General features: G+C 42.0%; 1 protein-coding gene across 7 annotated transcripts in view; it reads left to right on the plus strand.

Annotated features, from left to right (window-relative positions):
- The window catches only part of ARHGAP24 (Rho GTPase activating protein 24), an 829,616-nt gene that overhangs the window by 755,740 nt on the left and 47,232 nt on the right, over positions 1-26,644 (plus strand). For 6 of the 7 annotated variants that reach the window (XM_063458762.1, XM_063458763.1, XM_063458761.1 and 3 more), the window contains one exon: positions 592-714. In XM_063458762.1, coding sequence (XP_063314832.1) covers positions 592-714 — 123 coding nt within the window. Of the gene's footprint in view, positions 1-591; positions 715-14,818; positions 15,611-26,644 lie in introns of those variants that run through there. The other variant, XM_063458764.1, reaches the window with a different exon arrangement.

A 26,644-nucleotide genomic window follows, 5' to 3' on the forward strand; every position in this document is an offset into this window, starting at 1 on the left:
TTCAGACAGCTTAATATATCTGAGACAATATTTAACCAGGTAAACACATCAAATCCTGTACATTAAAGACTATATAAGCTTGTTTGAGCAGGGTCCTCCTCAACCTATTGTTCCTGTAAGTTTTCTTGTAATTGTCCTATTCATAGTTAAATTCCCCCTCTCATAATATTGTAACGCGCTATGGAATCTGTTGGCGCTATATAAATGGCAATAATAATAATCATAATAAATCATTTCACGTACAAAATTATATCTATTCCAACCCAAGTAACATTGACACCAATCATTTTGGCAGTCCATTTGGCTGTTTATTAAGAAGAATACATCCGTGATTAATATTAAATCTGTGAATAATACACAATAATTTTTGTGTAAAATGTGTGTATAATTTTTAAGGGTAATTTACCTTTAATTCTTTATTTGTTATCAGGTTAAAATAAATGGGCATTTTCCAAACAGAGCAAGAGGAAATAATGTTTCTCTCACCATAACAACCTTGACACACATAGATAACTAAGTCAGTGAGAATGACTGCTGCCTCATTGTTCCACAGATAAATGTTTTTGACTGATATTCTTTCCTTGTTCACAGGGGGAGACCGTGAACGGATGACTGCAAATCATGAAACATATCTTCTCATGGCCAGCACACAGAACGACATGGAAGACTGGGTGAAGTCCATCCGCAGGGTTATATGGGCACCATTTGGTGGAGGTGAGTTCTAAGTGCAACACTAAGCAATGTATGACCCATTACAACAGGGGTCCTCAAACTCAGGCCCCCCAGATGTTGCTGAACTACAACTCCCATGATTCTCTGACTATCTATGTAATTCAAAGAATCATGGGAGTTGTAGTTCAGCAACATCTGGGGGGCCGGAGTTTGAGGACCCCTGCATTAGAACATAGTCAATGTAACACAATAATAATTATTATCATTATTACTATCATCTTGATGTATATGATGCCGACATATTTCATAGTGACATACAGTTTAATGGTGGGGGTATATAGCAAGAAGTAAACAATAAAGCTTCTAGGAGGAAGTGGGGTAGAAAAAGGGGAGGTCCACAATCTCCCTACATGCAATGTAACAGAAAATGAGGAAGCTGGAATCCAGGTGTATTATGTGATATGTCTTTGTGGATAATGAACTTATAAAAAGTGGTCTGAAAAAACGGGGCAATCACTGTGGAAACCAATGGTACCGTGAGGTACATTCTATTTGTGACTCCTCCTGGTATACATTTTTTTATGCAACAATTTTTAGAACAGAATAAATCTATCCATATATTCCTTGAATGTTGAACTGGTTTTACAGCGTGAAAGTGGCCATTTGGACTATAAAGCCTTACGCAATTTTGCAGGGCTATACACCTAAGTGAGAATGTAAGGTAAATTCAAAGTGAATTTCGAATTGAATGTAAAAATAGCCACATTGGAAATCTTATCCTAGTCAGCTATGATTAATTGTACATTTTACATTTACTTTGAATTCACTTTGAATTCTCACTTTGGTAAATAACCCTATTAGTGATACTAAAAAGGCTAAAGAGAATATGTTATGGCATATGTTAAACAACATAAATAAATATCATCATATCAACCACCACCACAAAAATAAATAAATCCAGGTATAGTTGAGTTGTGCTTTGTTTTACTAAAAAAACACTTTTTTAAAGTAACTGCAACAGACCACCTTTAATAAAACATTTCTCTTTTTGCTGTGATAATATTCAAATGTCTATATTGTTTTATAATTTTGTTTTCATATGCAAAGAACATCTCTGATTGTTTTAAAATAGAAACTGTTATTTCAAAAGATTTTATACAATGTGTTTGGTGATCCTGTAAAATAAAAATAAGTGGGTTTTGCTGGATCTATATCCAATGTAACCTATTTAATGTCAGAAGGATAAGCAAACTTTTTTTGTAAAACATTAAAGGGACACTATAGTCACCAGAACAAATGTAAAGGCTTGGCCTGCAGTTGTGGGAGGGGCATGGTACCTATTTAAACCCCCCTACTCACCTTCCTCCGTCCCGTACGTTTTTTCTTAGCGACTCGCATGTCGCTGTTTCCGGCTGTCCTTACTTCCCCCTTACCTGGTCCTTGTGGCTCCATCGCCTGGCCTGCGGTTTCCCGGCTGCTCATTTTGTCCGCAGTCCTCCTGAGGCTCTGCTCCCTCTCTTGCCGTCCGGTGCAGTTGTAATGGCCTCCGCGGGCATCCTGCTTGCTGTGGTCTTGTGGGCAGGTAGAGATGTCTTGCAGGTATGCCTCGGCCGTGACTGTGGGGGGAGGGGTTGGCTCTGCTGCGGCGCTGCTCGCCTCCGCGGTTGGCTCGGCTTGCTGCGCGTTTCTCTTTCCGGCGGGCGGATCAATGTTTCTGTCCAAGAGAAGATCCATATGCAGGTTTGTGTCACAGGGGGAGAGGGAGATAACAGAGGTGCAGCCTTTCCTGAATTCGGGTGTTAGGTTATCCAAGTCCAGCAGAACAGGTCTGTCTCCAGTACAGCCATTCATGAAGAAAAAAAAAAAGGTGTAAACCAAGTACAGCTAGGGGAGGAATATAGGGGTATGTTACTATACCAGTGAAGGAGGGGATGCTTGCACGACTGTCTCTTGCTCCCAGTACTGCAGTTCTTTCTAATTCACCGGCTAAGAGCACCCAGCAGGTGAGTTCAGAGACTGTCTGCAGGAGTCACTCAGGGAGCAGCCAGTGCAAAGTAGTCCATTTTCCAAGTCTTGGTTCTACAAGGTCAGGGGAGCTTAGATGTCCCGAGGACTGATGATGAGAAGCCAGTGTTTATCTGCCAGGACTAGTGGAAAACGCGGGGTGTCTGCCCTGTCAGTGAAGGATGAGAGTCAATTCATCTATGACAGAAAATAGGATGACATTCAGAGTAACAGTCTGAGCAGTATACTTACCACTCTATGGAACGCACAGTCAGACTCTAACCAAATCTAATACTTGCTCTTCAAACTCGCTGGCGGTCGTGCATCCATGTGGCCACAATTTGTGTTTGGGTGCGGTTTTGGGAGGAAGGTAGGGACCATTATAATAGGTCATAACTGCTCAGGTACTGAATACATAAATGTTTTTTTTCTTCTACTTAAATTTATTTTACGAAGGAGAACTCAGCAGACCCATTGCCTACTTGTACATGGTTCCTGGGTTACACCTTTCCCTAGAACACCTCCCAGAAACATTTAGCTGGATATTCGTTACATGTTTTTCTTTTATGTGCTATTATGTAGTGGGAGCTACGTGGTTGCTGCTAACGAGCATTTTTGGTCTCCTCACGAGGTCTGTCCTGCGTTTAACTTCAGGCTTTCATTTCTTTGCTTGGCGTGGCCACGTCTGCCCGCCATAACCGTGCTGGGTTATTTTCCAGAAGGAGCGTTATGTTTTGTTACCGGGAACATGTCCTGGCCCTTACGAGACCTGTGGGCTATACACGCGCATGCACTTTCTTTTCCTATTTTCCTTGTGTACTCCTACGGCCTGACCACCTGGTCTCCGACGGGCTCACTCTGCCCTCCAGTTACGGTCAGCCCTACGATTCTCCCTCGTACCCCGCCCCCCTTCTTTTTTTTCATTTCACACAAATATCCCCTCTCACTCATTACCCTCCCCTCTTAGTTAGCTGTTGCTGGCTGTCAGGGCCCTAGGTGTCCAATAGTGGTAATTCCCCCCTGGCTTCTTCGCCTTAGGTTAGTGGTCCCGCGAGGCCAACACCCATCCTCATACTCGGAGGTACTACGCCCCTCGGGCCAAATCATAGTTAGTCGCCTTGCATTGTGGCATAGGGAGGGCCTCACCTGTCACTCCCATTCTATCTTATGTTTAACTGTCACTGAGAGGCAGACACCCCGTCACAACGTTTCTGTGGCCACGATATCCCCTCGCGCCAAGGCATAGATAGAGCCTCTCACGCCGCTTGGCATCTAGCATGGCCTCACCTGTCAGCAAACCTAGTTTTTTATTAATTGTTTCGCCTTTTGCCTTTAGCTAGTATGCCAGCACACATACACATTCCCCCCCCCCCACACACACACACATTGGGTCGCTTATGTGCTGCCTTTTCATCTCTTTTTCTAGCAGGTCTCTGCTGATAGGTGTTGGCGTGTTATTGTCCGCCCGGGCTCTCTGGCTTGGTCTGGTACCCATCACGCTGTGGTGCTGCGGCTACTCCTACCTTTTTTCGGGTCCTGGGCCCTTCCTTGCTTCGCTGCGGTTCTCGCGAGTTCCCCCCCTTTTTTTTTCTCCCTCCCGGCAGCCTTTCAGACAGCTGAACTCTCAGTCCGCACTCCACGGGTAACACTGTTGCTGGGTGGGCCCCTGAGTTCGCTCTTGTCCGTTTCGGGTAACTGGCGTCTGCCACTTTGGCTGGTTCCGATCCGGACTTCCTGCACCTTTCGGGGGCCCGACTACGGGCAGCCAGTCTGGTTAGCTCGTGGTCGTCATCTTTCACGTCTGGCTCTTCTTCCAATGCTCGTGGTTCGTGTGTTCGGGCCTTCTTCCCCTTTGAGGCTCCTTCTTCGCGCATACCGATACTGTTTCTGTAGCTATGTTGTCTGCATTTTGGTTTTTGCTTCTTTTGCCACCTCTAACTTGCATCAACGCTTCCTATCCGGTTCACAACTCCACATGTTGTACAGGTTTACCATTCATACGCAGTTTCATGTCCTCATACCAGACTATTAGCATAATCGAGGCATTTCAGGTTCCTGGAAATTTCAAATTTACAGATTTCACATCTACATCTAAGTATCTCATTCACTATCAGTCTTATTAAATGCCTGTCACTACGAACCGGGCATCAACCTTCAATGTAGGGCAATAACTGCTTGATCCAAGGAATATCTGACTGCCTTTATGGGGTCAATAAGGAATTTTTTCCCAGCTTGTTGCAAATTGGCAGCACTTCAAACTGGGTTTTTCGCCTTCTTTTGGATCAACCGTTTTAAACACAAATGTGAGGAAGGCTGTACTTGATGAGCTCTAGTCACTTTAACTTTGTAATCTAGTTGTTGAGCCGCTATCCCTGTTTCCACAGTTTCTTGGGTCTCACATACTTTCCCACAGCCACCACGTCCTCCTTGCAGCATTATTTTAGGAAGTCTCACCTATTCATGCAGTCTAGGGGGCCAACACTTTAATATACCTTACTTCCCCTGGCACAATTAAGAGTGCCGGTTAAAGTGCTGGGCAACTATTTCTTCGCTTGGCATTTACCATACAGCTTGGCTTTTAGGTTTTGTTGATTGTTTTTCGTTTCTGACAGGTACACAATTTTTGCCCTCTTTTATTACAGGCCTCCCACGACATCGGTTCCGGCACACCTCAACCGACTTATTCCCCTTTTACTTCCTATACGGCCTCTTTTGCCCCTCACACAAATGTAAAGGCTTGGCCTGCAGTTGTGGGAGGGGCATGGTACCTATTTAAACCCCCCTACTCACCTTCCTCCGTCCCGTAAGTTTTTTCTTAGTGACTCGCATGTCCCCACCCTCCACTCCCTCTATCTATACTTTCATTACACCTCATGGGTGGGCCCTCTTTTATTACAGGCCTCCCACGACGTCGGTTCCGGCACACCTCAACCGACTTATTCCCCTTTTACTTCCTATACGGCCTCTTTTGCCCCTCACACAACTACAGCTTGTTGTGTTTGTTCTGGTGAGTAGAATCATTCCCTTCAGGATTTTTGCTGTAAACACTATATTTTCAGAGAGAATGTTTACATCAGTGTTTACATTACAGCCACTACATCACTGGCCACTCCTCAGATAGCTGCTAAAGGTGGTCCCTGGGGCAGTGCTGCACAGTGAGCAGCACGGACATTCCGTGTGTCCACCATCTGCGTGCAGACACTGAACTTTCCTCATAGAGATGCATTGATTCAATGCATCTCTATGAGGAGGCACTGATTGGCTAGCACTGTGTTTGACTTGTGTTGGCTCTGCCCCTGTTCTGCCTCCTTGACAGTCTCACCCAATCCTATGGGGATGCATTGTGACCCCCACTTCTGATTATGTCAGCAGACAGCAGGCAGAGCCAGCAGCTACAGACTTGAATACAAGTTAGATTTTACTATATTTTGGGAGGCAAGAGAGAGAAAGGGGTCTAGATGGTGGTTTTAACACTATAGGGTCAGGAATACATGTTTGTGTTCCCAACCATGTAATGTTCCTTTAAGACGTGTATTTTTTGGTCACAATTATTATTATAAAGTCCTGGAATACAAACATGTATACATATAACACCTGTATAATATTAACTATGGACTTTATGGATGCTGTCACATACAGGTTATTAGTCAGTGAACTATTTATTGTTATATACAAAGATTATTAATGTATTGCAATTTAGATAGTGCCCCAAGGTGTATGCAGCTAAGTATATTTGCGTTAGAATCTAATGATGCAGAATAGTCATGCATTCATGAGAAAGAATGCAAAGGTACTTTGAGCTTGCTGTGTGTTCCAATGTAATGCTTACAAAGGGTCGTGGTTGCTAGGTAACATTAGCTGCAGGTGTTGTGTTACTAGAGTTTATTATAATTCAGTTTTCTGATGAAAATCAGAATACAAGGACAAACCAATGAAACCCTATTGAATATTTGTCTTGTGCGTCAGATTCTGAGAGTGATGGGATGTAGTAATGCTTTGTTATTTTGATAAAAAGATGTTCTATAATAACCTGTCATTGAACAAAAGCTAAGGTGCATTAACAATGTATTTACTATATGTTTTGTTCACAGTCACCAGCTTAGTTAGGTGCTTTTTATTTTGTAAATTACCTTTTATTGAGCAATAGAAACAGTAAACATGTCAAAAATAAATATTTGGAGTAAATGTATTTATATAAATAAAATAGGACAAAAGGTGAACTGCATAAAACCATTTTTCCCATTGCATTAAAGGGAAACTCCAGTGCCAGGAAAACAATCCAGGTTCCCTCTCCCTCCCACCCCCGCATCCCCGGTTACTGAAGGGGTGAAAACCTCTTCAGTCACTTACCTGAGGCAGCGACGATGTCCCACGTCGCTGCTTCTCCCTCCGCGCCACTCCTCCTTCTGACTGCGTCGGCCGGTGGGCGAGACTGATCTCGCCCACCGGCCGGGGAGACCTAATGCGCATGCGCGCTCCCCATAGGAAAGCATTGAAAATGCATTTTAATGCTTTCCTATGGGAAAATGAGCGACGCTGGAGGTCCTCACACAGCGTGAGGACGTCCAGCGACGCTCTAGCACAGGTTTCCTGTGCTAGGAACCAGTAAGTGCCCGCCAATAGAGGTGGAGTTAACCCTGCAGAGTAATTATTGCAGTTTATAAAAAAGGGTTAAGAGTAGTGGGAGTTGGCACCCAGACCACCCCAATGGGCAGATGTGGTCTGGGTGCCTGGAGTGCCCCTTTAATCCCAAATAAGTATACTTGGTGTAGATATTAAAGGGTTACTCCAAGTACAATGACCACTTCAGTGATTTAAAGTGGTCATGGTGCCTGCAGTCTATTTCTATTTGCAGCTTTTCACTTTGAAACACTGCATATACTATTAACCCCTTAGCTACCTGAGATGTAACTCCACCTCCAGCAGCATCGTTAGTTAGCCCAGAACAAAGTTCCGGGGTGGCTAATGTCAGCTATGGGCAAAATTAACGTCTGACATATGGTTCCCTCTGTGCCACCCCGGTTTTCCCCTCAGTCCATCCTCCCTGAGATAAAAAGAGAGTGTGGTAATTGGAGAAATATCAACAGAAAACTTTCAATGCAAGTTAAATACAGAAGAGAAGAGTAGTCAATAAACCCACAGGTATCATTCCCTCCCTAAAAAGCCATAAATGGAAAATCAAGATCTGGAAACACACTATGATGGAGCATTTCAGCAGACAGGTTGTACGTTATGTAGGAAACGTTAGAGAAACTCTAACAAGGCAACTGGTTCCATCATTTTCAGAAAATCCCCCGGGTACACAGATGTAAGAAGTTTGCTGACAGTGTATTAAGTATCAGCCAGAAATAAATGGCAAAACTTGGAAAGATAAAGGTGGTCATAAATTTGCGTCTTGTCTGTACATTAGTTAACCATGCACCCCTCCCCTATCAATTTTAATTCCCCTTACAGAGATGCATTCTCAACTATATGAAATACAATTCAGCTGCTATAAAGTAAATTAGGTTTTATGGGTTAAATTCGGTTTTGCTTTGGTTTGTAAAAAAATAAATAAATGTAAAAGCAAGCAATTTTGGTATAGAAGGAGTTAAAGTGCAAGAATGCTATAAGAATGCATCGACATGTACAATCAAAGGGGACAATACTCAATGACATATTAAGATCTAGTGTCAAAATACGAAGTTCCCAGGGATGAGAAAATGTATGTGCTAATATATTCTTGGAACCAATGCTGCCAGCTACTAAATTTGAAATGCTTTTATTGTTTGGCATGAAATAGGTACAGGAGTGTTACTATAGTTTATCCTCACTTTCAGAGTATTCACTAAACTGTGAATTTAAAGTGAACTGATAGTGGATTTTAAATAAACACTATAGGGTCAGGAATACAAATGTGTATTCCTGACCCTATAATATTAAAAACACATGTTAGGTGGCCGGGCCCCCTTAAGTCCCACTCCACCTCCATGGCTGAGATGATCACAATTGAAAATCTCATCCAATCCAATGCTTTCCCATAGGAAAAGCATTAGGAGGCTAATGTGCATGTGCGGAAAAACGCCATGCTGTGCCAATCAGAATCTCCTCTTAGAGAAGCATTGAATCAGTGCATCTATGGGGAACATGCAGAACGTGGAGGCGCTGAATGTCAATGTTGCACTGTGTGCAGGACTGACCCAGGAAGCACCTCTAGTGACCATCTGAGTGATGGACACTGGAGGTGTCCTTCTTCTCTGAAAAGGCAATTTTTACATGAAAATGCCTGCAGGGACTGACTATACATACAAGAACAACTACATTAAGCTGTAGTTGTTCTGGTGTCTATAGTGTCCCTTTCAATTTAAGGCCAGAGTAGCTGACGTGAAAGTATAACTGGCATAAATAATGTTTCCAGTTTGGCTATTTTGACCTTACATTTGAAAGTCACTCAGTAGTCTCACTTGAGTGACTAACCCTGTATATATTGTTTTAATAATACAGTAAGAATATTGTGCTTTTTCCACTTTAGTGACGTTTTCCTTACAATTTAAATTCACTCTGAATTCCCAAAAATCCTCACTCATAGGAGTGAATTTTGAATGTGGGAGCAAGAATAGCAATAAGGACAACCAGCAAAGATTTACATTTAAGGCGGTCAAACGGAACTATTATGGTCTGGCATTGTCTACAACATAAGGAAAAAGTATTGTATTGATGTTTTATTTTAATACTCCATTGAGGATATGTACAGATGATAAGTCAAGATTTCATTTTCATTCATTCTTTTGATTTTTATATATTTATTTTATATTATTGCAAGAACTTCTTGGCAAAATGGTGTTGCTATATGACCATAGTAATTTCCAGAACAGTTGATGAATATTAAAATGTCAAAAAGAACAAGATTCACACTAAATCAGCATAAGTGTTTCTAGCAAGTGTCAGTGGTGCAGTCATAACAACAGAAACGAATGGAGGATAAACAATACTATAATGTAATTACACAAGCAGGTGCAAACCTCATTAGGCACTCCCTTAAATGCCCTAAATAACGCTATTTATACAAATAAATCAGAATGTGCACTCCAACAACTACAAAGTATATTATACTTATAAATCCTTTATTCAAACAAATTCCAATAACAAAATCAATAAGTGATGTAGTCATAACATGTAACAGGTACCAAATTTGGATTACTGAGAAGTGGCCAGAGAAATACTAATTATAGACAAAAACAAATATAAAATAAATTTTCTAACAACTATTTATTCTGTCCACTGTGCTGGTCAGTATCACACCCCCAACCAAACCATTCTTGAGGCCGGTTTCCTCCCATCTACCTAATAATTCTTCATGTTTTTTTGTTTTTTTAAATCTTTCTAATTCACCTCTAACTAGGGCTTAATTAATGTGTTTCTTTCACACACAAAAAAAAAACAACCTATAGGTTAGATCAGGGGTCCTCAAACTCCAGCCCCCCAGATGTTGCTGAACTACAATTCCCATGATTCTTTGAATTACATAGATAGCCAGAGAATCATGGGAGTTGTAGTTCAGCAACATCTGGGGGGCCGGAGTTTGAGGACCCCCTGGGTTACATTCTCTTATCAGAGTGAGTGATGTTTACTCTGCATATTGAATAGCAGCAGTTCTATGTTAAAATTGCTGTTGAGTAAGCAGAGTAAACTCTTTCTCTCCTAAGAGAATCCAGCCGTATGTATAGCAAAGTAATATATATATATATATATATATATATATATATATATATATATATATCCTTCTTTAGTATTTTTTACTGAATGATTGCAGTTATCTGTGCTGGATCTGTAGATGGGCCAGGTTCATGAGGTTGGCATGTGAGCTGGCTGTTCTATTAATCATTAACCACGTGATTAAATTAATGTTTGTTCACTGCTGCAGGGGGTGGATTTAAGTATATGGAACATGATCTTTTATGAACAAGAGAATAGTATTGCTTCAATAAAGCGTCCAGCCAAAGTCATTTAGGGCATAGTGGGGTGTTTGTATGCATAATACCTGCATAGAATTCATGAATTAAAGATAATTCTATGTCAGGTGGAAATTATTGAAATAAGTTCACTTACGACCAGCCACACAAACTTGGTAAATGTACTTTCCATGTTAGTGTAAATGTGTACTTTTTGGGATTAGTTGTCACAGCAGATAAAAAAAAAAGAAGTTTATATAACTGACAACCTTTTACTTATCTTACAGTATTAAGCCTGCCTTGGCAAATGACTTGCCAGTGATTTATTATGATATGCATACCTCCCAAGTGTCCCTATTTAGTAGTGACAGTCCCTATTTTGGGCCCAAATCCCTCTGTCCCTCTTTTCTATCCTGTTGTCCCTCTTTTGTAGAAGCTCCATATTGTTGGCATGTCAAGGTGTATCGCGGAGCTCCACAGCACTAACACACACAGTAATGTGTCTTTAAAGTACAATAAATGTGTTTAGAATTCGGTCTGTGTAAATAAGACACCTTGTTCTTGTTCTAAATTAAATTTAGTTGCATAAATTGTTATTAGTAAATCACGTAAAATTTCTCACAACAGCCCTGCCCCTGACCACACCACCAACCTCACTCCTAAAATTAAAGTGTCTCTCTTTGTTCATTTGAAATGTTGGCTGGCATGGATATGTAATGGGTTATCTAACTCTAATTCCCTGTAATGAAAGTGGTTAAATACTACCTTTGTTTGGAAGGTAACAGTACCATACACCCCTCCATTCAAACATTGACACCTAACACAAACATTCATCAGCAGAGGGCTGGCTACAACAGACAGGTAGCCCAACTTTAGGCCAAACCAGTATAATCTTTCATCACACTGCTCTCCCTTTCTTAATTTTGTATTAAATGTTTTATATTAACACTGCAATAAATGGACCACAATAATAATAACAATAATATAATAACATAATATATTTAGTACCTAGGTGACTAGGTGCCAAAAACATTGTTGGAAGACCAAACACAATAAAACTCCCACTGTTCAAATAGTAATTTTTCCATCATTAGACGCCTACAAACCTCTCCATAATAGTGGCCTATGGGGCTAATGCTCCCTGCATTACTTGCCCATCCTCCTCTGCCTGCCATTGTATGCTGGGGGACATGTCACCAATAAGAAAGAAGTATACAGGGTGTGCAGGGTAGGGAGATGGGATGTGGCAAGGGGAGGGATGGGGGTGTGTGCATAGAGGGGAGATGGGAGCTGTGCAGGGAGGGGGGCTATCAGGGAGGCAGGGGAGATGGGAGCTGTGCAGGGAGGGGGCTGTCAGGGAGGCAGGGGGAGAAGGGAGCTGTGCAGGGAGGGGGGCTATCAGGGAGGCAGGGGGAGAAGGGAGCTGTGCAGGGAGGGGGGCTAATCCAGGGAGGCAGGGGGAGATGGGAGCTGTGCAGGGAGGGGGCTGTCAGGGAGGCAGGGGGAGAAGGGAGCTGTGCAGGGAGGGGGGCTATCAGGGAGGCAGGGGGAGATGGGAGCTGTGCAGGGAGGGGGGCTATCAAGGGAACTGTGCAGGGAGGGGGCTATCAGGGAGGCAGGGGGAGATGGGAGCTGTGCAGGTAGGGGGCTGTCACGGAGGCAGGGGGGAAGGGAGCTGTGCAGGGAGGGGGGCTATCAGGGTGGCAGGGGGAAATGGGAGCTGTGCAGGGAGGGGCTGTCAGGGAGGCAGGGGGAGAGGGGAGCTGTGCAGGGAGGGGCTGCTAGGGAGGCAGGGGTAGAGGGGAGCTGTGCAGGGAGGGGGGTTATCAGGGAGGCAGGGGGAGATGGGAGCTGTGCAGGGAGGGGGCTGTCAGGGAGGCAGGGGGAGAGGGGAGCTGTGCAGGGAGGCTGGGGGAGATGGGAGCTGTACAAGGAAGGGGCTATCAGGGAGGCAGGGGGAGAGGGGAGCTGTGCAGGGAAGGGGGCTATCAGGAAGGCAGGGGGAGAGGGGAGCTGTGCAGGGAGGGGGGCTATCAGGGAGGCAGGGGGAGATGGGAGCTGTGCAGGGAGGTGGCTGGCAGGGAGGCAGGGGGAGAGGGGAGCTGTGCAGGGAGGGGGGCTATCAGGGAGGCAGGGGGAAAGTGGAGCTGTGCAGGGAAGAACCTGATATCTCTTCCAGGCTGCTCTTCATCGTTACTCCGCAGGACAGGAGAGCACAGGAAGTTACCTCACTTCCCACCCCCCTCCCGCGCCTCTCCCTCTCTCTCTCTCTCTGCACCGCACGGAGGAGATCTGGCAAGCGGAACTGGATCGCTGCCAGGTCTCACTCAGAAGGTTGGAGGAGGGTCACTGCTGCCCCCTTTGCTACACCACTGGGCCTATCGGCATAGAACCTGCAACTGTGAGCCATGTGTTTTGTGTTACAAATGTATAAATGAGAGCCGTGCTCTTCTCTCTCAATTTGGAATACTTTAATTAAAAAGTCATATGTTCCAGTCCCAATAACAATATAGTATATTTCCTTAGGTGTGAAAAGTAGGGTATAGCACTGCACTATAGGTTGAGGAATAGGCAAGGGTTTGCTAGGAGGCAGGTTACCCAACTCTAGTGCCAAATGTAAGGCCTGTTTATAGTGACTATTAATACATTTAGTATACTCAAGTATACTTCTGTTTATTGTATCACTTAACTTTCATCCTTTAATAACTTAATTCCCCTTTATATAGGTAATTCTCCTGGAAGTTGACCAGGAATAGAACACTGGTGTCCTATTCCTGCAATCCTCTGGTGGTTCTTTATTGCTCCAGCACATTACTGTCACAGACACAATACTATACAATCTCCACTGCTGAATATACACATTCTTTATGATGGCGATGCTGTACAGAAAAAAATATATACAAATCATTCAAATGATTTGAGGTGGGAGGGCTATTTTGCAGCAGTGGGTGGACCTGTTTTGCCCATTTGGCAGAAACTCTTGCCCTGGTGGTCGGATCCACTACTAGTTCTTTTTGGGTAAGCTACAGAGTACCATTTGTCCGTGTGCTGGTAAAATCACTAGCAAATATTCACATTGAAAGCTGTTACCTGGTTACCATACTAGACATTGGAAACTGTGAAGTAGCGATCGGAAAAATAATTGCAAAAATGCAGACTAAAATAGTCAAAATGTGGCTATAGCTGAATTGGAGAAATTGTTTTCCAAAAAAAGCTACTAATGCCTAAATGTTGTAATATGGTTTAAAGATCATTGCAATTCAAAGTGAATTTCATATTTTAGTACAAAACAGTCAAACTCCAAATATATCTGACTTGGAGAACTTTGACAGTTAAGCTATTTTAAAGGGAAATTATAGGCACCACAGCCACTTCAGCTCATTGACGTGGTCTGGGTGCCATGCCCCTGTTCCCTTAACCCTCCAATGTTAATTTTTGCCGTTTCTAAGAAACTGCAATAATTACATTGCAGAGTTAAGACTGCCTCTAGTAGCCACTAGAGTAACTTCCTGCTTGCTCTGCACTTTTGGTCGCCTAACTCGGGTGTGAGGGGGGCAGATGGACATGATAGCATACACTTCAGTATTCCTAACGTTATAGTTTTCCTATAATTTGAAATTCACTTGAAATCTCCAAACATTCACGCTTTGCTGAATGACTCTGCCAGTGAAGCCATGATGATGAGCTAGAACTCCAATTTTACAGATTGAAGGATGGATGTCACTGACCTCTTAATTAGTCGAGGAATCTAATAGCCAACGGATAAGAGTGTGCATTAAGTGCTGCAATATCCTTCAGAAAAAGTCACAATATGTGCGGAGGACCAGGTTAAAAAAAAATCAGCAATGGAAGTCATTTCACTTTTCAAAATAGCTCTATAACAGACCTGTATAAATTCTATTCTTTGAAATATAGACCTGTACTCAAACACAGCACAACTATGAACAAAGCTGCATTTAATGCTTTTTCGAAAACGTAAATCAAATAATAACTTGCAATAAAAAAGCTACTGCAGAAAAAAAGTAAAACATAAAACCGAGAATATATAGAGGTAAAAAAAAAATGGAAAAGGAGATGTAAAGGTTAATTGAAGCAGGAATGAACTCGGAGGACTGCACCTTTAATAATCACTAAGCTCTCACACGTGATGATTGCTTGAATTCAACTCAAAGTCAAAGCAACTGAATTCATTTCTACTGCTGCTCGTGACACACGTATTTACTCTTCTTGAAAACTGCTACCGCACCTGCTGCATGCAAAATGCCTGGGGCAGGAGAGCCTGAGCATTAATGCTGCTAAGGAACAGGCTGGGAACCGAATTCCACCCTGGAGACAAGGAGGGCTGAGAAATATTTCCAAGCATTTTTCCTCTCAGCTTCACTGTGCCTTGTGTCTTACTGTCCAGCTCCTTCTGAGTGTAAGGATCACAAAATACACTTAAAACATATAAGAAATGGGCTTTATAGTCAAGTAGGATGTTCGGCGGAACTTGTGAATTTACCTTGGAATATTCAATATATTTTGTTGGAAACTTAAAACCCGGACACGTGTTGGCATAGCTTTCCGGAAATTCCTGCTTTATTGTTTTCTTCCCATATTCTTTAATTTGCTGACTTTTGCCAGAAGAATTTACTGCTGCGAGAAAGAGTACTTGATAGTTCAGATTTTTCCTATGACAATCGACCATGTGACTGCCTTATTGTTTATAATTGTTTTTGAGTGTCCTATAAAAATAAAAAAGAAATAAAGATTGGAAATGGATACTTTGTAATCTTGAAGATGGCAAGGCTCGTGACCAATGGAAACAGAACATTTTCCGATTCCACGGAATTCGCATCCTAATGCGAACTTTAACGGATATCATTAAGGAATCGCCAGCACCTATATAATGCTTGAAGACCGAAATGCTGTTGTTTGGTCCACAGGTTCATTGCCTTCTACATCCAGCCTTATTCCTAAAGCAACCTACAGGAAAATTAAACGGTGCTTTAGTTTCCGGAGAGGTATGTATGTGTTTGTTGTCGTGTGTTTAGTGTATGAAAAGGAATAATGAGATTCAGAATACAAATCATGCAGTTAAATAGTTATTTCTTTTTTTACATGCGGAATACAAATCATACATTTAGTTAATTATTACTTTTTACATCCAGTGTTATTAACTAAAGTGAAAATTCATATATAGGCCAGACTAACCAAAATGAATGTATAACTGACTTGGAGAATTCCTCCAGTTTAGCCATATAGTGAATAACCCTGATTGTATACAAGTACTATGTAAATGGATAGACAGACAGACAGACAGACAGACAGACAGACAGGCAGATAGATAGATAGAATCACTGTCAATCACCTCCTCATTCCCTTCACATGTTATAAGTTACTGCAAGTACACTATTCATTCTCTCTGCCATCACCTCCAAATTCTTCTTGTCTCATCTCCCCATTTTAACCTTTAGATTGTAAGCTCATGGGCAGGGCCCTGTACCTTTGGGCTGTTTATATTATATTGTCTTTTTCCCAGTTGTACAGCACTGCAGAATATGTTGGTGCTTATAAAAGATAGATAGATAGACAGATAATTTTTTGGGGGAAAATTACAACTCAGCTATAGCCATGTATATCCCTTTGTATAAGGATTATTTTAAAATATATGACTTCCAGTAGTAAGTGTAGTAATAAAAAGTAAAAATAAAAGCCCAGGTATTGCTGGATGAATTCCAGCAGGTCATAAATGACAATACCTTTCCGGATGTAGGCAGGGAACCATTTTGTTTACACTTACTTCACAAAACCTGTCCTTAAATAGCCTATTTCCCTCCCCTCGAATGCTGGAAAATAGCATCTGAAATGTCACATATTTTGCACTAATAATAATGAATCTTTTCCTAAGGCAGGAACCTGCACTCAGTGCACTGTGGTCATGTTTATCAACAGACTACAAAAACAAGCAATGCTTTTAGTGGGAGGAAAATGTGCAGTTCTAGTGCTAGGAGACTTATTCTTAACACAGCACATATTGTAGTGCTGACCTCTTTTCAGTGGAACAGTTGAATAGATTGCTTTCCTATGGCAGGAGTGCGTGTTTTAGACCATGTCACATGACTCTCCCTGTTTCCTTGTTTGGTTGCTGCACACGTTAACTAAGTATTACAACTTTCTTTACTTGCAGTGTTACTGAACTCACTTTCTGCTACTATTTTAACAATACTACAATGATTACAATTTTATGCAATTAATACTTTTGCATTATTAATTGACTGAGAGCGCCGTAATAGTTCTAGCATGCCCTTATATCTTGTCCCACATTCATATTTCCTTTAGGGTTATTCACTAAATTGAGAATTAGAAGTGAATTCAACGTGAATTATAAATTTAAGTTCAAAGTAGCCGAATTGGAAAATTCTCTAAGTCAGCCTTGCTTTCCATTTGGCTACTCTGGCCTTAAATTTGAAATTCACTTTGAATTCTAACTTTAGTAAATAACTCTGTTAGTGTTGCTAGGAATACGTTCATCACTTATACGTCACATATACCAGAGACGGAGGAGGAAGGAGGGTCTGACATAAATCAGTACAAACAGATTATTTGCATTGTGTTTAACATGTTCAAAAGCCTCATATAGTAAAGTATAACTAGGCATTAGGCTCATGTACAGTTATTAGTGGTACATTCTCTTGGTATTTTTATGAAGCTGAGCTACAGGTGATATTACGTTCCTTACATATAACACAAGCAGGACATTTGTCCATTATTCGTTTTTTTTACTAGACATGATAAAATGGCATCTATTCTGTTATTGTAATATTTAAAATTCTGTGTACCGTAAATTACTGCAAAAAAAAAAGGTACCATATAATATGCGAAAAAAAGCTAAACCCCCTTTATTTCTAAAAAGGATAAATATATATGTTTATAAAAAAAATATATAATATTGTTAATTTACAGCTTTTTTTTTCTTTTGCATCTCTGAAAAGCAGACTGTTCACATTATTGCTGTTTTATTCTGTATTTATATACACACTGTGCATCTCATGATTCAATTAAAGAATACACTAATTGTATTATTGTTATTAGTATTTATATAGTGCCAACATATTCTGCAGTGCTGTACAATTGTAGAAAGTGGATATTTGACAATAAGTAATTGAAATATAAAATGTAACAGAGCCAATTGGTGAAGGCCCTGCTCAAAACAGCTTCCGATTTATATTTTGTAAACCAAAAACCAAAAGTGCTTGGCAGGGAACAAGTTAAACCTTTAGTGACCTTTTCAACTATGATTATTTGATTTTGTTCTGACAAACAGGTTTGCAGGTTTGAGATATAGAAGGATTAAGTGTTTGATAGGAGTACTACAGTTGGGTTGAGTAATAGTTATATCTGTAGATCAGCTGTTAATTATTTAACATGTAAGCCTAAACTCAGTCTTGAGTATGTCAAAGAGAGCACAACTATTCTTTAACACTATCATCACTCCATAGCATATATATAGTCCAGAATTTAAATTGGCACTCCACTTTATTTTGTGTATTTTTTTGTATTTATTTTTTTAAATTAAAGGAACACTTTAGTGTTAACAATACACACATTTATTCCTAATACTATAGTGCTGGAGCACCTGTTTATGTCTCCTGCCCACAATTAAAATGTTTTTAACTTTTTCTCGATCATCATGCTGTGTTGCCATGGCTGGTCCTGCCTCCATTACTGAAATGATCAGTATTGATTAACTCAGCCAATCCAGTGTTTCCCCACAGGAACAAAACACTGTGTTGTGCCATTCAGCATTATAAGTTACAGTTGTATCTCTATGTACAGCGATCAGCGTCTCCATGCAGAGCGTGGATATGCTGAACGTAGGTAAAGCACACAGTGCAACACTGAAATAGGAAGCATCTCTAGTGGCCATCTGAGTGACTGCCACTAGAGGTGTTACTATGTAGCAATGTAAACACTGCCTTTTCTCTGACATGCTGTAGACAACAGAACCACTACATTAAAAGACACTATAGGCACCCAAACCACTTCAGCTCATTGAAGTGGTCTGGGTGCAATGTCCCTTTCCTACCTAGTCCTGCAGTGGAAATCATGGCAGTTTTAGAGAAACAAAAATAATTACATTGCAGGACTAAGACTGCCCTTAATGGCTGTCACTCAGACAGCCACTAGATGCACTTCCTGCTTGCTAGGCGACTTTAGGTCGCCTAACAGACGCTGGACGTTCTCATGCTCTGCATCCAGCGTTAGTTAAATGCCCCTAGGAAGGTATTAAACAAATGATTCCCTATGGGGAGGGCATAATGTGCTTAAAGTGCTCACTTCGCACTGGCCCCACTATCTGATGACTTTGGAAGAGCCGGCACACCAACCAAGTGCTGGAATCGGGTGAGTACAGTCAGGGATTTTAATGCACAGCCAATCTATGCCAACCCCTTAAGTCATTGCGCCATATATTGTCGCATGTAATATGTAAGGCTATGTCTTGCCACCCTAGATGATTGATTTTATATATATATATATATATATATAATATTGCTTTTTCCAATATAAAATATTGGTCCTTTCAGAGTAAAATTTTTAATTATACAGTAAGCATACTCACATGCAGACACAGACAATCTCACTGACACAAGCTGATTGATACACAGCCTCATAGACAAACAAACAATCTCACTGATATACATAAGGTAATTGACATAAAAACACAAGCTCACTCAGTAGCAGGCACACACACACACACAAGCAAGCCCACTCACTAGCAGGCGCGCACACACACACACAGCTTAATGTACACGTTATGGTGTCTATAGCCTGTCCCTGCAGGCTTTTCAATGTAAACACTGACTTTTTAGAGAAAAGGAGTGTTTACATTGCTTCCTAGTGACAGACACTCAGACGGTCACTAGATGTGCTTCCTGTGTCAGTGCGGATTGGCTGAGATCATCAAGCTTGATGATCTCAGCCATAGAGGCAGGGCCAGTCGAGGGGAGACCAGCATGACGTGGGAAAAAAAAAGGTGAGTAAAAACACACATACACACACATACCATGACAGACACACACCATGACACAGACAGACCGTGACACAGACACACACATCGTGACACAGACAGAAACGCAGACACACCATGACACAGACAGACACACACACATACCATGACAGACACACACACATATCATGACAGACACACACACATACCATGACAGATACACACCTTAAAAAAGACACCCACACACCATAACACAGACAGACCGTGACACAAACACACACACTGTGACACAGACACACATTACATGACACATGCAGACACACACACCATGACACACCCACACCACGACACAGAGACCGTGACACAGACAGACACACATTACATGACACAGACAGACACACACACATACCATGACAAACACACACACCATGACACAGACCGTGACACAGACACACATTACATGACAGACACACACACAATGACACAGAAACACATTACATGACACAGACAGACACACACACCATGACAGACAGACACACACACCATGAAACAGACACACACACACACCATGACAGACACACCATGACAGACAGACACACACACACATACAGACACACACACACACAATGACACAGACAGACACACACCGTGACAGACAGACACACACACACAATGACACATACAGACACACACGATACAGACAGAGACACACACACACGATACAGACAGAGACACACACCATGACACAGACAGACACACACACTATGACACAGACAGACACACTATGACACAGACAGACACACACCATGACACAGACAGACACACACCATGACACAGACACACACACACCATGACACAGACACACACATACACTCATAATTTCTACCTTTGTGCTAGCGGCCGCATGGGGAGGCAGTGAGCTTAGTTTGATGGTGGCCGCCTGGGGGAGCTGGCTCTTTGGCGGCCGCAGGGGAAGCTGTTTTGGCGGCCGCTGGGGGAGCTGGCTGTTCTGTCTCTGCTCCCCCCTCCCAGCGCGCAGCTTAATGAGACCGGGGCTGGAATATGACGTCATATTCCGGCCCCGGTCTCTTTCTAGCGCGCGGGAAGGGGGAGCAGAGACAGAACAGCCAGCTCCCCCAGCGGCCGCCAAAAGAGCTTCCCCTGCGGCCGCCAGAAGAGCCAGCTGCCTACCCGGCCCCAGGTGCCGACGGCCCACCGGGAAATATCCCGGTGGGCCAGTCCGGCCCTGAATACAGATTTGAATTCCTATTTTATATTCGCTCCTTAGTTTTCATTTATATACATGAGAGAAAGATTAAATTTGGTTTTATTACCCATATCAAGATTTTTTTCTGCCAATAAACAATTGCTAATTTCCTGCAATGTAATGAATTAAAAGATGGTTTAACCCAAAGGGTTCCAGAGAGATGTACAGCATAGCTCACCTTTCCAGTAATAAAATTCTTTATTTGTCCTGCTGACAGCTGGTTACTGTACTTTTCCCAGGAACATGAACATACTTCATGTTCCATCATGCTCTGCAATTCTTGATGGAATTTAAGGTTACCTTAGGCTCTGATGAAAGATGATGTATGAGAGAGGTTAGTTGGGAGGCAAGAAAGATAAAGTAGTATTATTCCTTAGCTGCCACTTTAATATTTAAAGGGACACTATAGGCATCCAGTCTACTTCATCTCATTGATATGGTCTGAGTGCAGTGTCCCTGTTCCGTTAGCCTTGCAATGTAAAATATTAGAGTTTTAGAGAAACAGCATTGTTTGCATTGCAGTATTAAGACTGCCTCTAGTAGCTGTCTATCAACCTGTGGGGAGATAAATACAGCTTTGTGGTAAATGAAGTAAGGGAGCAGAGAGCCATGCAGAGAGATCTTTTGATCTTTCTGACAGCTAAAGGAGGGCCTACACAGAGCCAGACAGAGGCCCACCAGGCCCTGGGTGGCCGCTTTGGTAGTCTAGCTCCTTTGCTGCCAGAGGTGCATCTTCACCTCCAGCAGTGTCATCGAAACTTTCTGTGCATATCGGACATCAGTCATCAGCACACAAGGCATGCTGGCAACAGGCATCCAATGGCGGCACAGACACTCCTCCATTTTGCTCAGCTTCCCCTACATCCCTCCACTGACAGCTATGATGTCCGCAAAGGAAAACAGGGCTGAGCGGAGAATTTGGCATCAGCCCTATATTGCAGTTAAGTTTTAGGTATTTTTTTGTTTGTTTATTAAACTTTGACCTGACAGCATAGGAAGGGTTACAATACCCAAAACCCCCAGTGTTTTCTTAAAACACTGTATTTTTGTTGTTGTTGGAGTAATCCTTTGAAGTTAGCTTCACGATCAGTAATATAAAAAAAGAAGACTAAGGCTTTATTTTTAAAAATAGTTTTGCAGGCCTGAATCCGTGTACTTTACCAAATTTCTATTCTGTATTAAATAGTTACCTAAACTTTTATAAAATAAATATATATTTGCACAAACATTGAGAAAGGTCCCTTATTGTTTGGTGAGGGCTTTCACTTTAATAATATATTGCTTTGTAAGAGATGTTTTCTTTGTATGGCTTATCTCCATTCCGAGTAAGTGAACTGATTAGCTGGAACACTGAAAAGTCATTATCAAAGCAAAATGGGGTTGCCCAGCTATGACCTTCTTAAACAGGTGAAAAGAAAACATCAAGCAATTATACAGAGTAAATATAATACGGTCTGAGGAGAGGAGCCAGATTTCAGAATTAGTGTAAGTACATCTTCTCACGCACAAAGCATTGTGTGTATCAATAGGATCGCCAAGTCTTAAAGGGCAACTAGCATTTGTTTATTTTGGTTTTCGTATGTTTATAGATTGTAATAGCAATCTGCAGCATTAAACCAACACTATAGTTTCAGGAATACAAACGTATTCCTGACACTATAGTGCTGGATTGCAGTGTTAGGTCTCCGGACCCCTTGCATCGCTTTGAAAAGGTACTTTTACTCAACTTTTCAACCACTCTGCACAGGTCTGACACTGGCTGACTCTGCCTCCATGGCTGAGATCATCAATCTTAATGATCTCATCCAATACAATGTTTTTTCCATAGGTAAGCATTAGCAGGCTATTGCGCATACGCGGCAAAATGCTACGCTGCGCCAATCAGATTCTCCTCATAAAGATGCATTGAGTCAATGCATCTCTATGGGGAACATTCAACACCTTCATGCAGAGCGTTGGAAACGTTGAAGGCATCCAATGGCGGCACGGACAGAGGAAGCACCTCTAGTGGCTGTCTGAGTGACTGCCACTAGAGGTGTTCCTAGGCTGCAATGTTAGTACTGCCTTTTCTCTATACATTGCTGATAATACAGGGACATGCTATAAACACCATGACCACTACATTAAGCTTTAGTGGTTCTGGTGACTTTATAAACCCTTTAGTGTATAAACATGTTTAGAGTTGTTGTTGTCATTTTAGATAAGACGTACGTACCTGCGGCTCTGTTTATGCTTCTATCTGATAATGTTCATTGAAGGAACTTGACACGCTCACTTATCTCCTGTTACATCTGTTGGCCAAAAAACTAGAAGAGGTGCTTGTATTCTTCACATGTCTTTTGAAATTAAAAATAAATTTCATGGGGGGCGGAGCCTAGCTTCCAGGCTGAGCAGACGTGCAGGACCCAAGCTCCTGACCAAAACTGCTGTTTTTGGCGGAAAAACCCCAGAAATCCGGCACGTTCACTTTCTGGAGGAGAATAAGCGAGGAGGGGATACCCGGGGGAACCCTTTGACACCCGAAGCATGCCTGACACTAGCCGGGAACCCTAAAAACCTGCTGAGGCCTACCAGGGATTGAAGCGTGGAGAGGCGGCCGCTCTCCTCGCTAGAGAACAGGCTCACAGACACCTCAAACCTCCTACCCCCCCCCCCCCCCCCTTTGGACCGGTGGGGGATATCCCGGTCCCTACTGGGGTAGCAGGCAGAAGAATCTTGAAAGCCACGCGGCTCATCCAAGATGGCCGCCGCAATGACATCTCAGCACAACCAAACGAGCCTATCAGACCAGAATTGGAGAGAAAGCTTCGATGCCAGATTTGAGGCAATATGCCAGGCCTTCTGGGATCGTCTCGCCAAGCGGCAACTCACACTATCCCCTCAAGTGCTGCAGACAGCCTGTGAAGCAGAATCGGATACCTGTGCCTCTTCTGGGCTGGGGACCCAATTGGAGTTCCCTCCACTCCGCAGTCCAAATGCCCATGGAGAAGACCGCAATCCAGGAGACCCGCGGGCCCACAACCCTCCCGTTCGGAACGGGCGGGTCGAGGGACTAAAGGCACTGGCTCCTCCTAAGGTCCGGAGCCGAAACCGCAGGGATCCGCTGCATTACGGGCTACCGACAACCCGCCTGACACACGCACAGCATCATCCGACAGGACCTATGCAGGGGAGAGGAAACAACATACCCAACATGGAGATGGACTCTCTGTCACAGCCTGCACAAGGGGAATTCGGGAAACCCCTGACGGGCATCGGCTGAATAGGACACTAAAGACTGAGCAACCCCTTCTGCTAGGGACACTTTGCAGGGGCCCATAGCATGGGGTGAAGACTTCAGGAAGAAGTTTCATCAAACCTACCACAGATCTGTACTTATGTTCCATTTATGTTCTTATATACTGGGGTATGACTGTTACTTGCATTTTGTGTCCCCTACCCTACAGTTAAGAATGGCATGCTACCGCTCGTGGGCATAATTCCCTCAATCTTCTTGTTAAGTTTTCTCCCCTTGTTACTCATGTTAAGGAGCTTAATAAACTCCATTGGGGCCCACTATTCTCCTTCTTCATCCTCTACAGCTTCAGGATAGCGGGTTAGTAATAACATGAATAGAGTAGAGTGCACAATGCCAATTAACTTACAAATATAACCGCAGTAGGTCCCATATCCAGTAGTCACTAAGAAAGTGATTTATTTAAAAAAAAAATACAGCATTCTTCCCTAAATAAAAAAATATAAAATATTGTTACTCCCTCACATTAGATATGGGTGTCTAAATCGAGCAAAAGTAAGAGATGGCATCAATAACTCACATGGCTTTCTTTGTCTAAAAATTCTGGAACGTGGTTACATAAAAAGAGGCTCTTCATACGTGTCCTGATATGGCCAGAGTTTTTGCTAAAAGGGCTAATGTCCTTATGGTCATAGCTATATAAAATAGTGGACAAAGGACCATAAGGTGTGTTGAATATCCACCATCCTGTAACATACTTTGTTGTTTTATTATATATTCATAATTTGAAGAAGAATCAACCTAAATAAAATGTAAGTCTGATGCGTATTGATGTTTCTAACTGACACCGAAGAATGATAATAAATATGTATCAAACAGAGTGAACTGAGTGGCTTGGATCCACTACAAGTAAACCCATTGGAAATGGAAAAGTGCTCTGTGCAATAAAAGGCGCTTATACAATGACAAATCACCAATAAAATATATCGCCGCTACTACACAAGTGCAAGTCCACTTAAAGAGTGTGTCCTCTTTTTTTTTATTTTACAAAATGTGCAGATTTCAATAGAAATTGACACTTTTACAAATGACCCTAGTTACACCCCCCTTGAATTTCAAGCAGACTGTAGGTGCTGTTACTTCCTGGTTTGGTTATCTCAGTGGAGCTAAATTCAAGAGCTAGACAATTGCCCAGAACACCTGCCTTGCCAAGACCTCTCATTGAGCTGCATTAGGAAGCCTGTGATTGGACAGCCACAGAAAGTGAGGTTAGAAGGGAAGGGCTTGAAAAGGTTGAACACTATAGATCTGCAGTTTTGGCAAGCTGCTTTTAGATATACCCCAATGAAAAGATGTATAATTGGCTTATGTATTTTACCATCACGTCGAGCCACCCAATAATAATAATAAGATGATAAATATATATTATAAGAAGGATTTTTTTTCTACATCATACATCTTATTCCCTTTGAACGCGTGAAAGGTTTACTCAATATGTTTCTCTGTAGTTTTGAAGTATGGGAATAATGCATTGAAGCCTATGGCAGTACTCATTTCAGCTGATACCTAAGAAGAGAAATGCTTAGTATGAAATTAGAATTGGATAGCAGTGTCACTATATAGGGGAAGGCCAGCTGACATCATAGCTGCCATATGTCCAGAAAGGCTTTATTTTACATAATTTGTATAGCTATTTTTATCTTATCTTTCTCTATTTATTGGCAGACTTGCATATGGTGGAGGCAGACTTTTTTTGATTTGGACAAAAATAATTTTAGTTTTGTCCAAAAATAATTTCTTATATTGGGAGATTTGTTTTAACTGAAAGTTATCCAATATTTTAGTTTTGTTAATTCTGTTCGGACTAATAGAATGCCGCAATCAACGGCAAGTCTTTCAGTAGTAGATAAATTCCCAATTTGGTAATTATGTGTGTTTGCCATATTTAAGGAGACTGGAGAGTGCCATATTTAAGGGTTCCAAATTATGGACAAATATACGAATTAGACGACTATCATCTTTCGAAGTCTGTTTATTAACAGACATAAGAAATTGTAAGGTTTGTTTTATAATGATTTTTTTCAGCAAATTATACTGGTTTACTCTGTTCAAAGAAGTGTGGAGGTACTTCCCAATAATAATGATTCAGACTGGAAGAAAGGCATTTTCGCTTACAGCAGAGGAAAAGGTTCTTTACAGTAAGAACAATAAAGATGTAGAATTCTCTGCCCAAAAAGGTCACCGTAGCAGCTTCGGGCAGCTTCGAGCTGTTGGGTTTGTTGCCTTCTTTTAGATCAACAACATAAAAAGATGTGTTTTAAAGGGCTGTACTCGATGGACCTGGGTCTTTTTTCAACCTACCTTGATTACTTAATAACTTAATTACTTAATAACTATGTAGGAAGAGACCAGTAAGATGGGAGTTAGGGAGTTTCCAATTTTTATATTTTACAAGCATCCCAGATTATGGAGGAGATGCGTGTTTGTATTAAATCGTCATTCAGTATGGCATACAAGTCAGGCACTGCATTGATACAATGGTAGGA

Source organism: Pelobates fuscus, chromosome 6, assembly GCF_036172605.1.
Source record: "Pelobates fuscus isolate aPelFus1 chromosome 6, aPelFus1.pri, whole genome shotgun sequence".
NCBI lineage: Eukaryota > Metazoa > Chordata > Amphibia > Anura > Pelobatidae > Pelobates > Pelobates fuscus.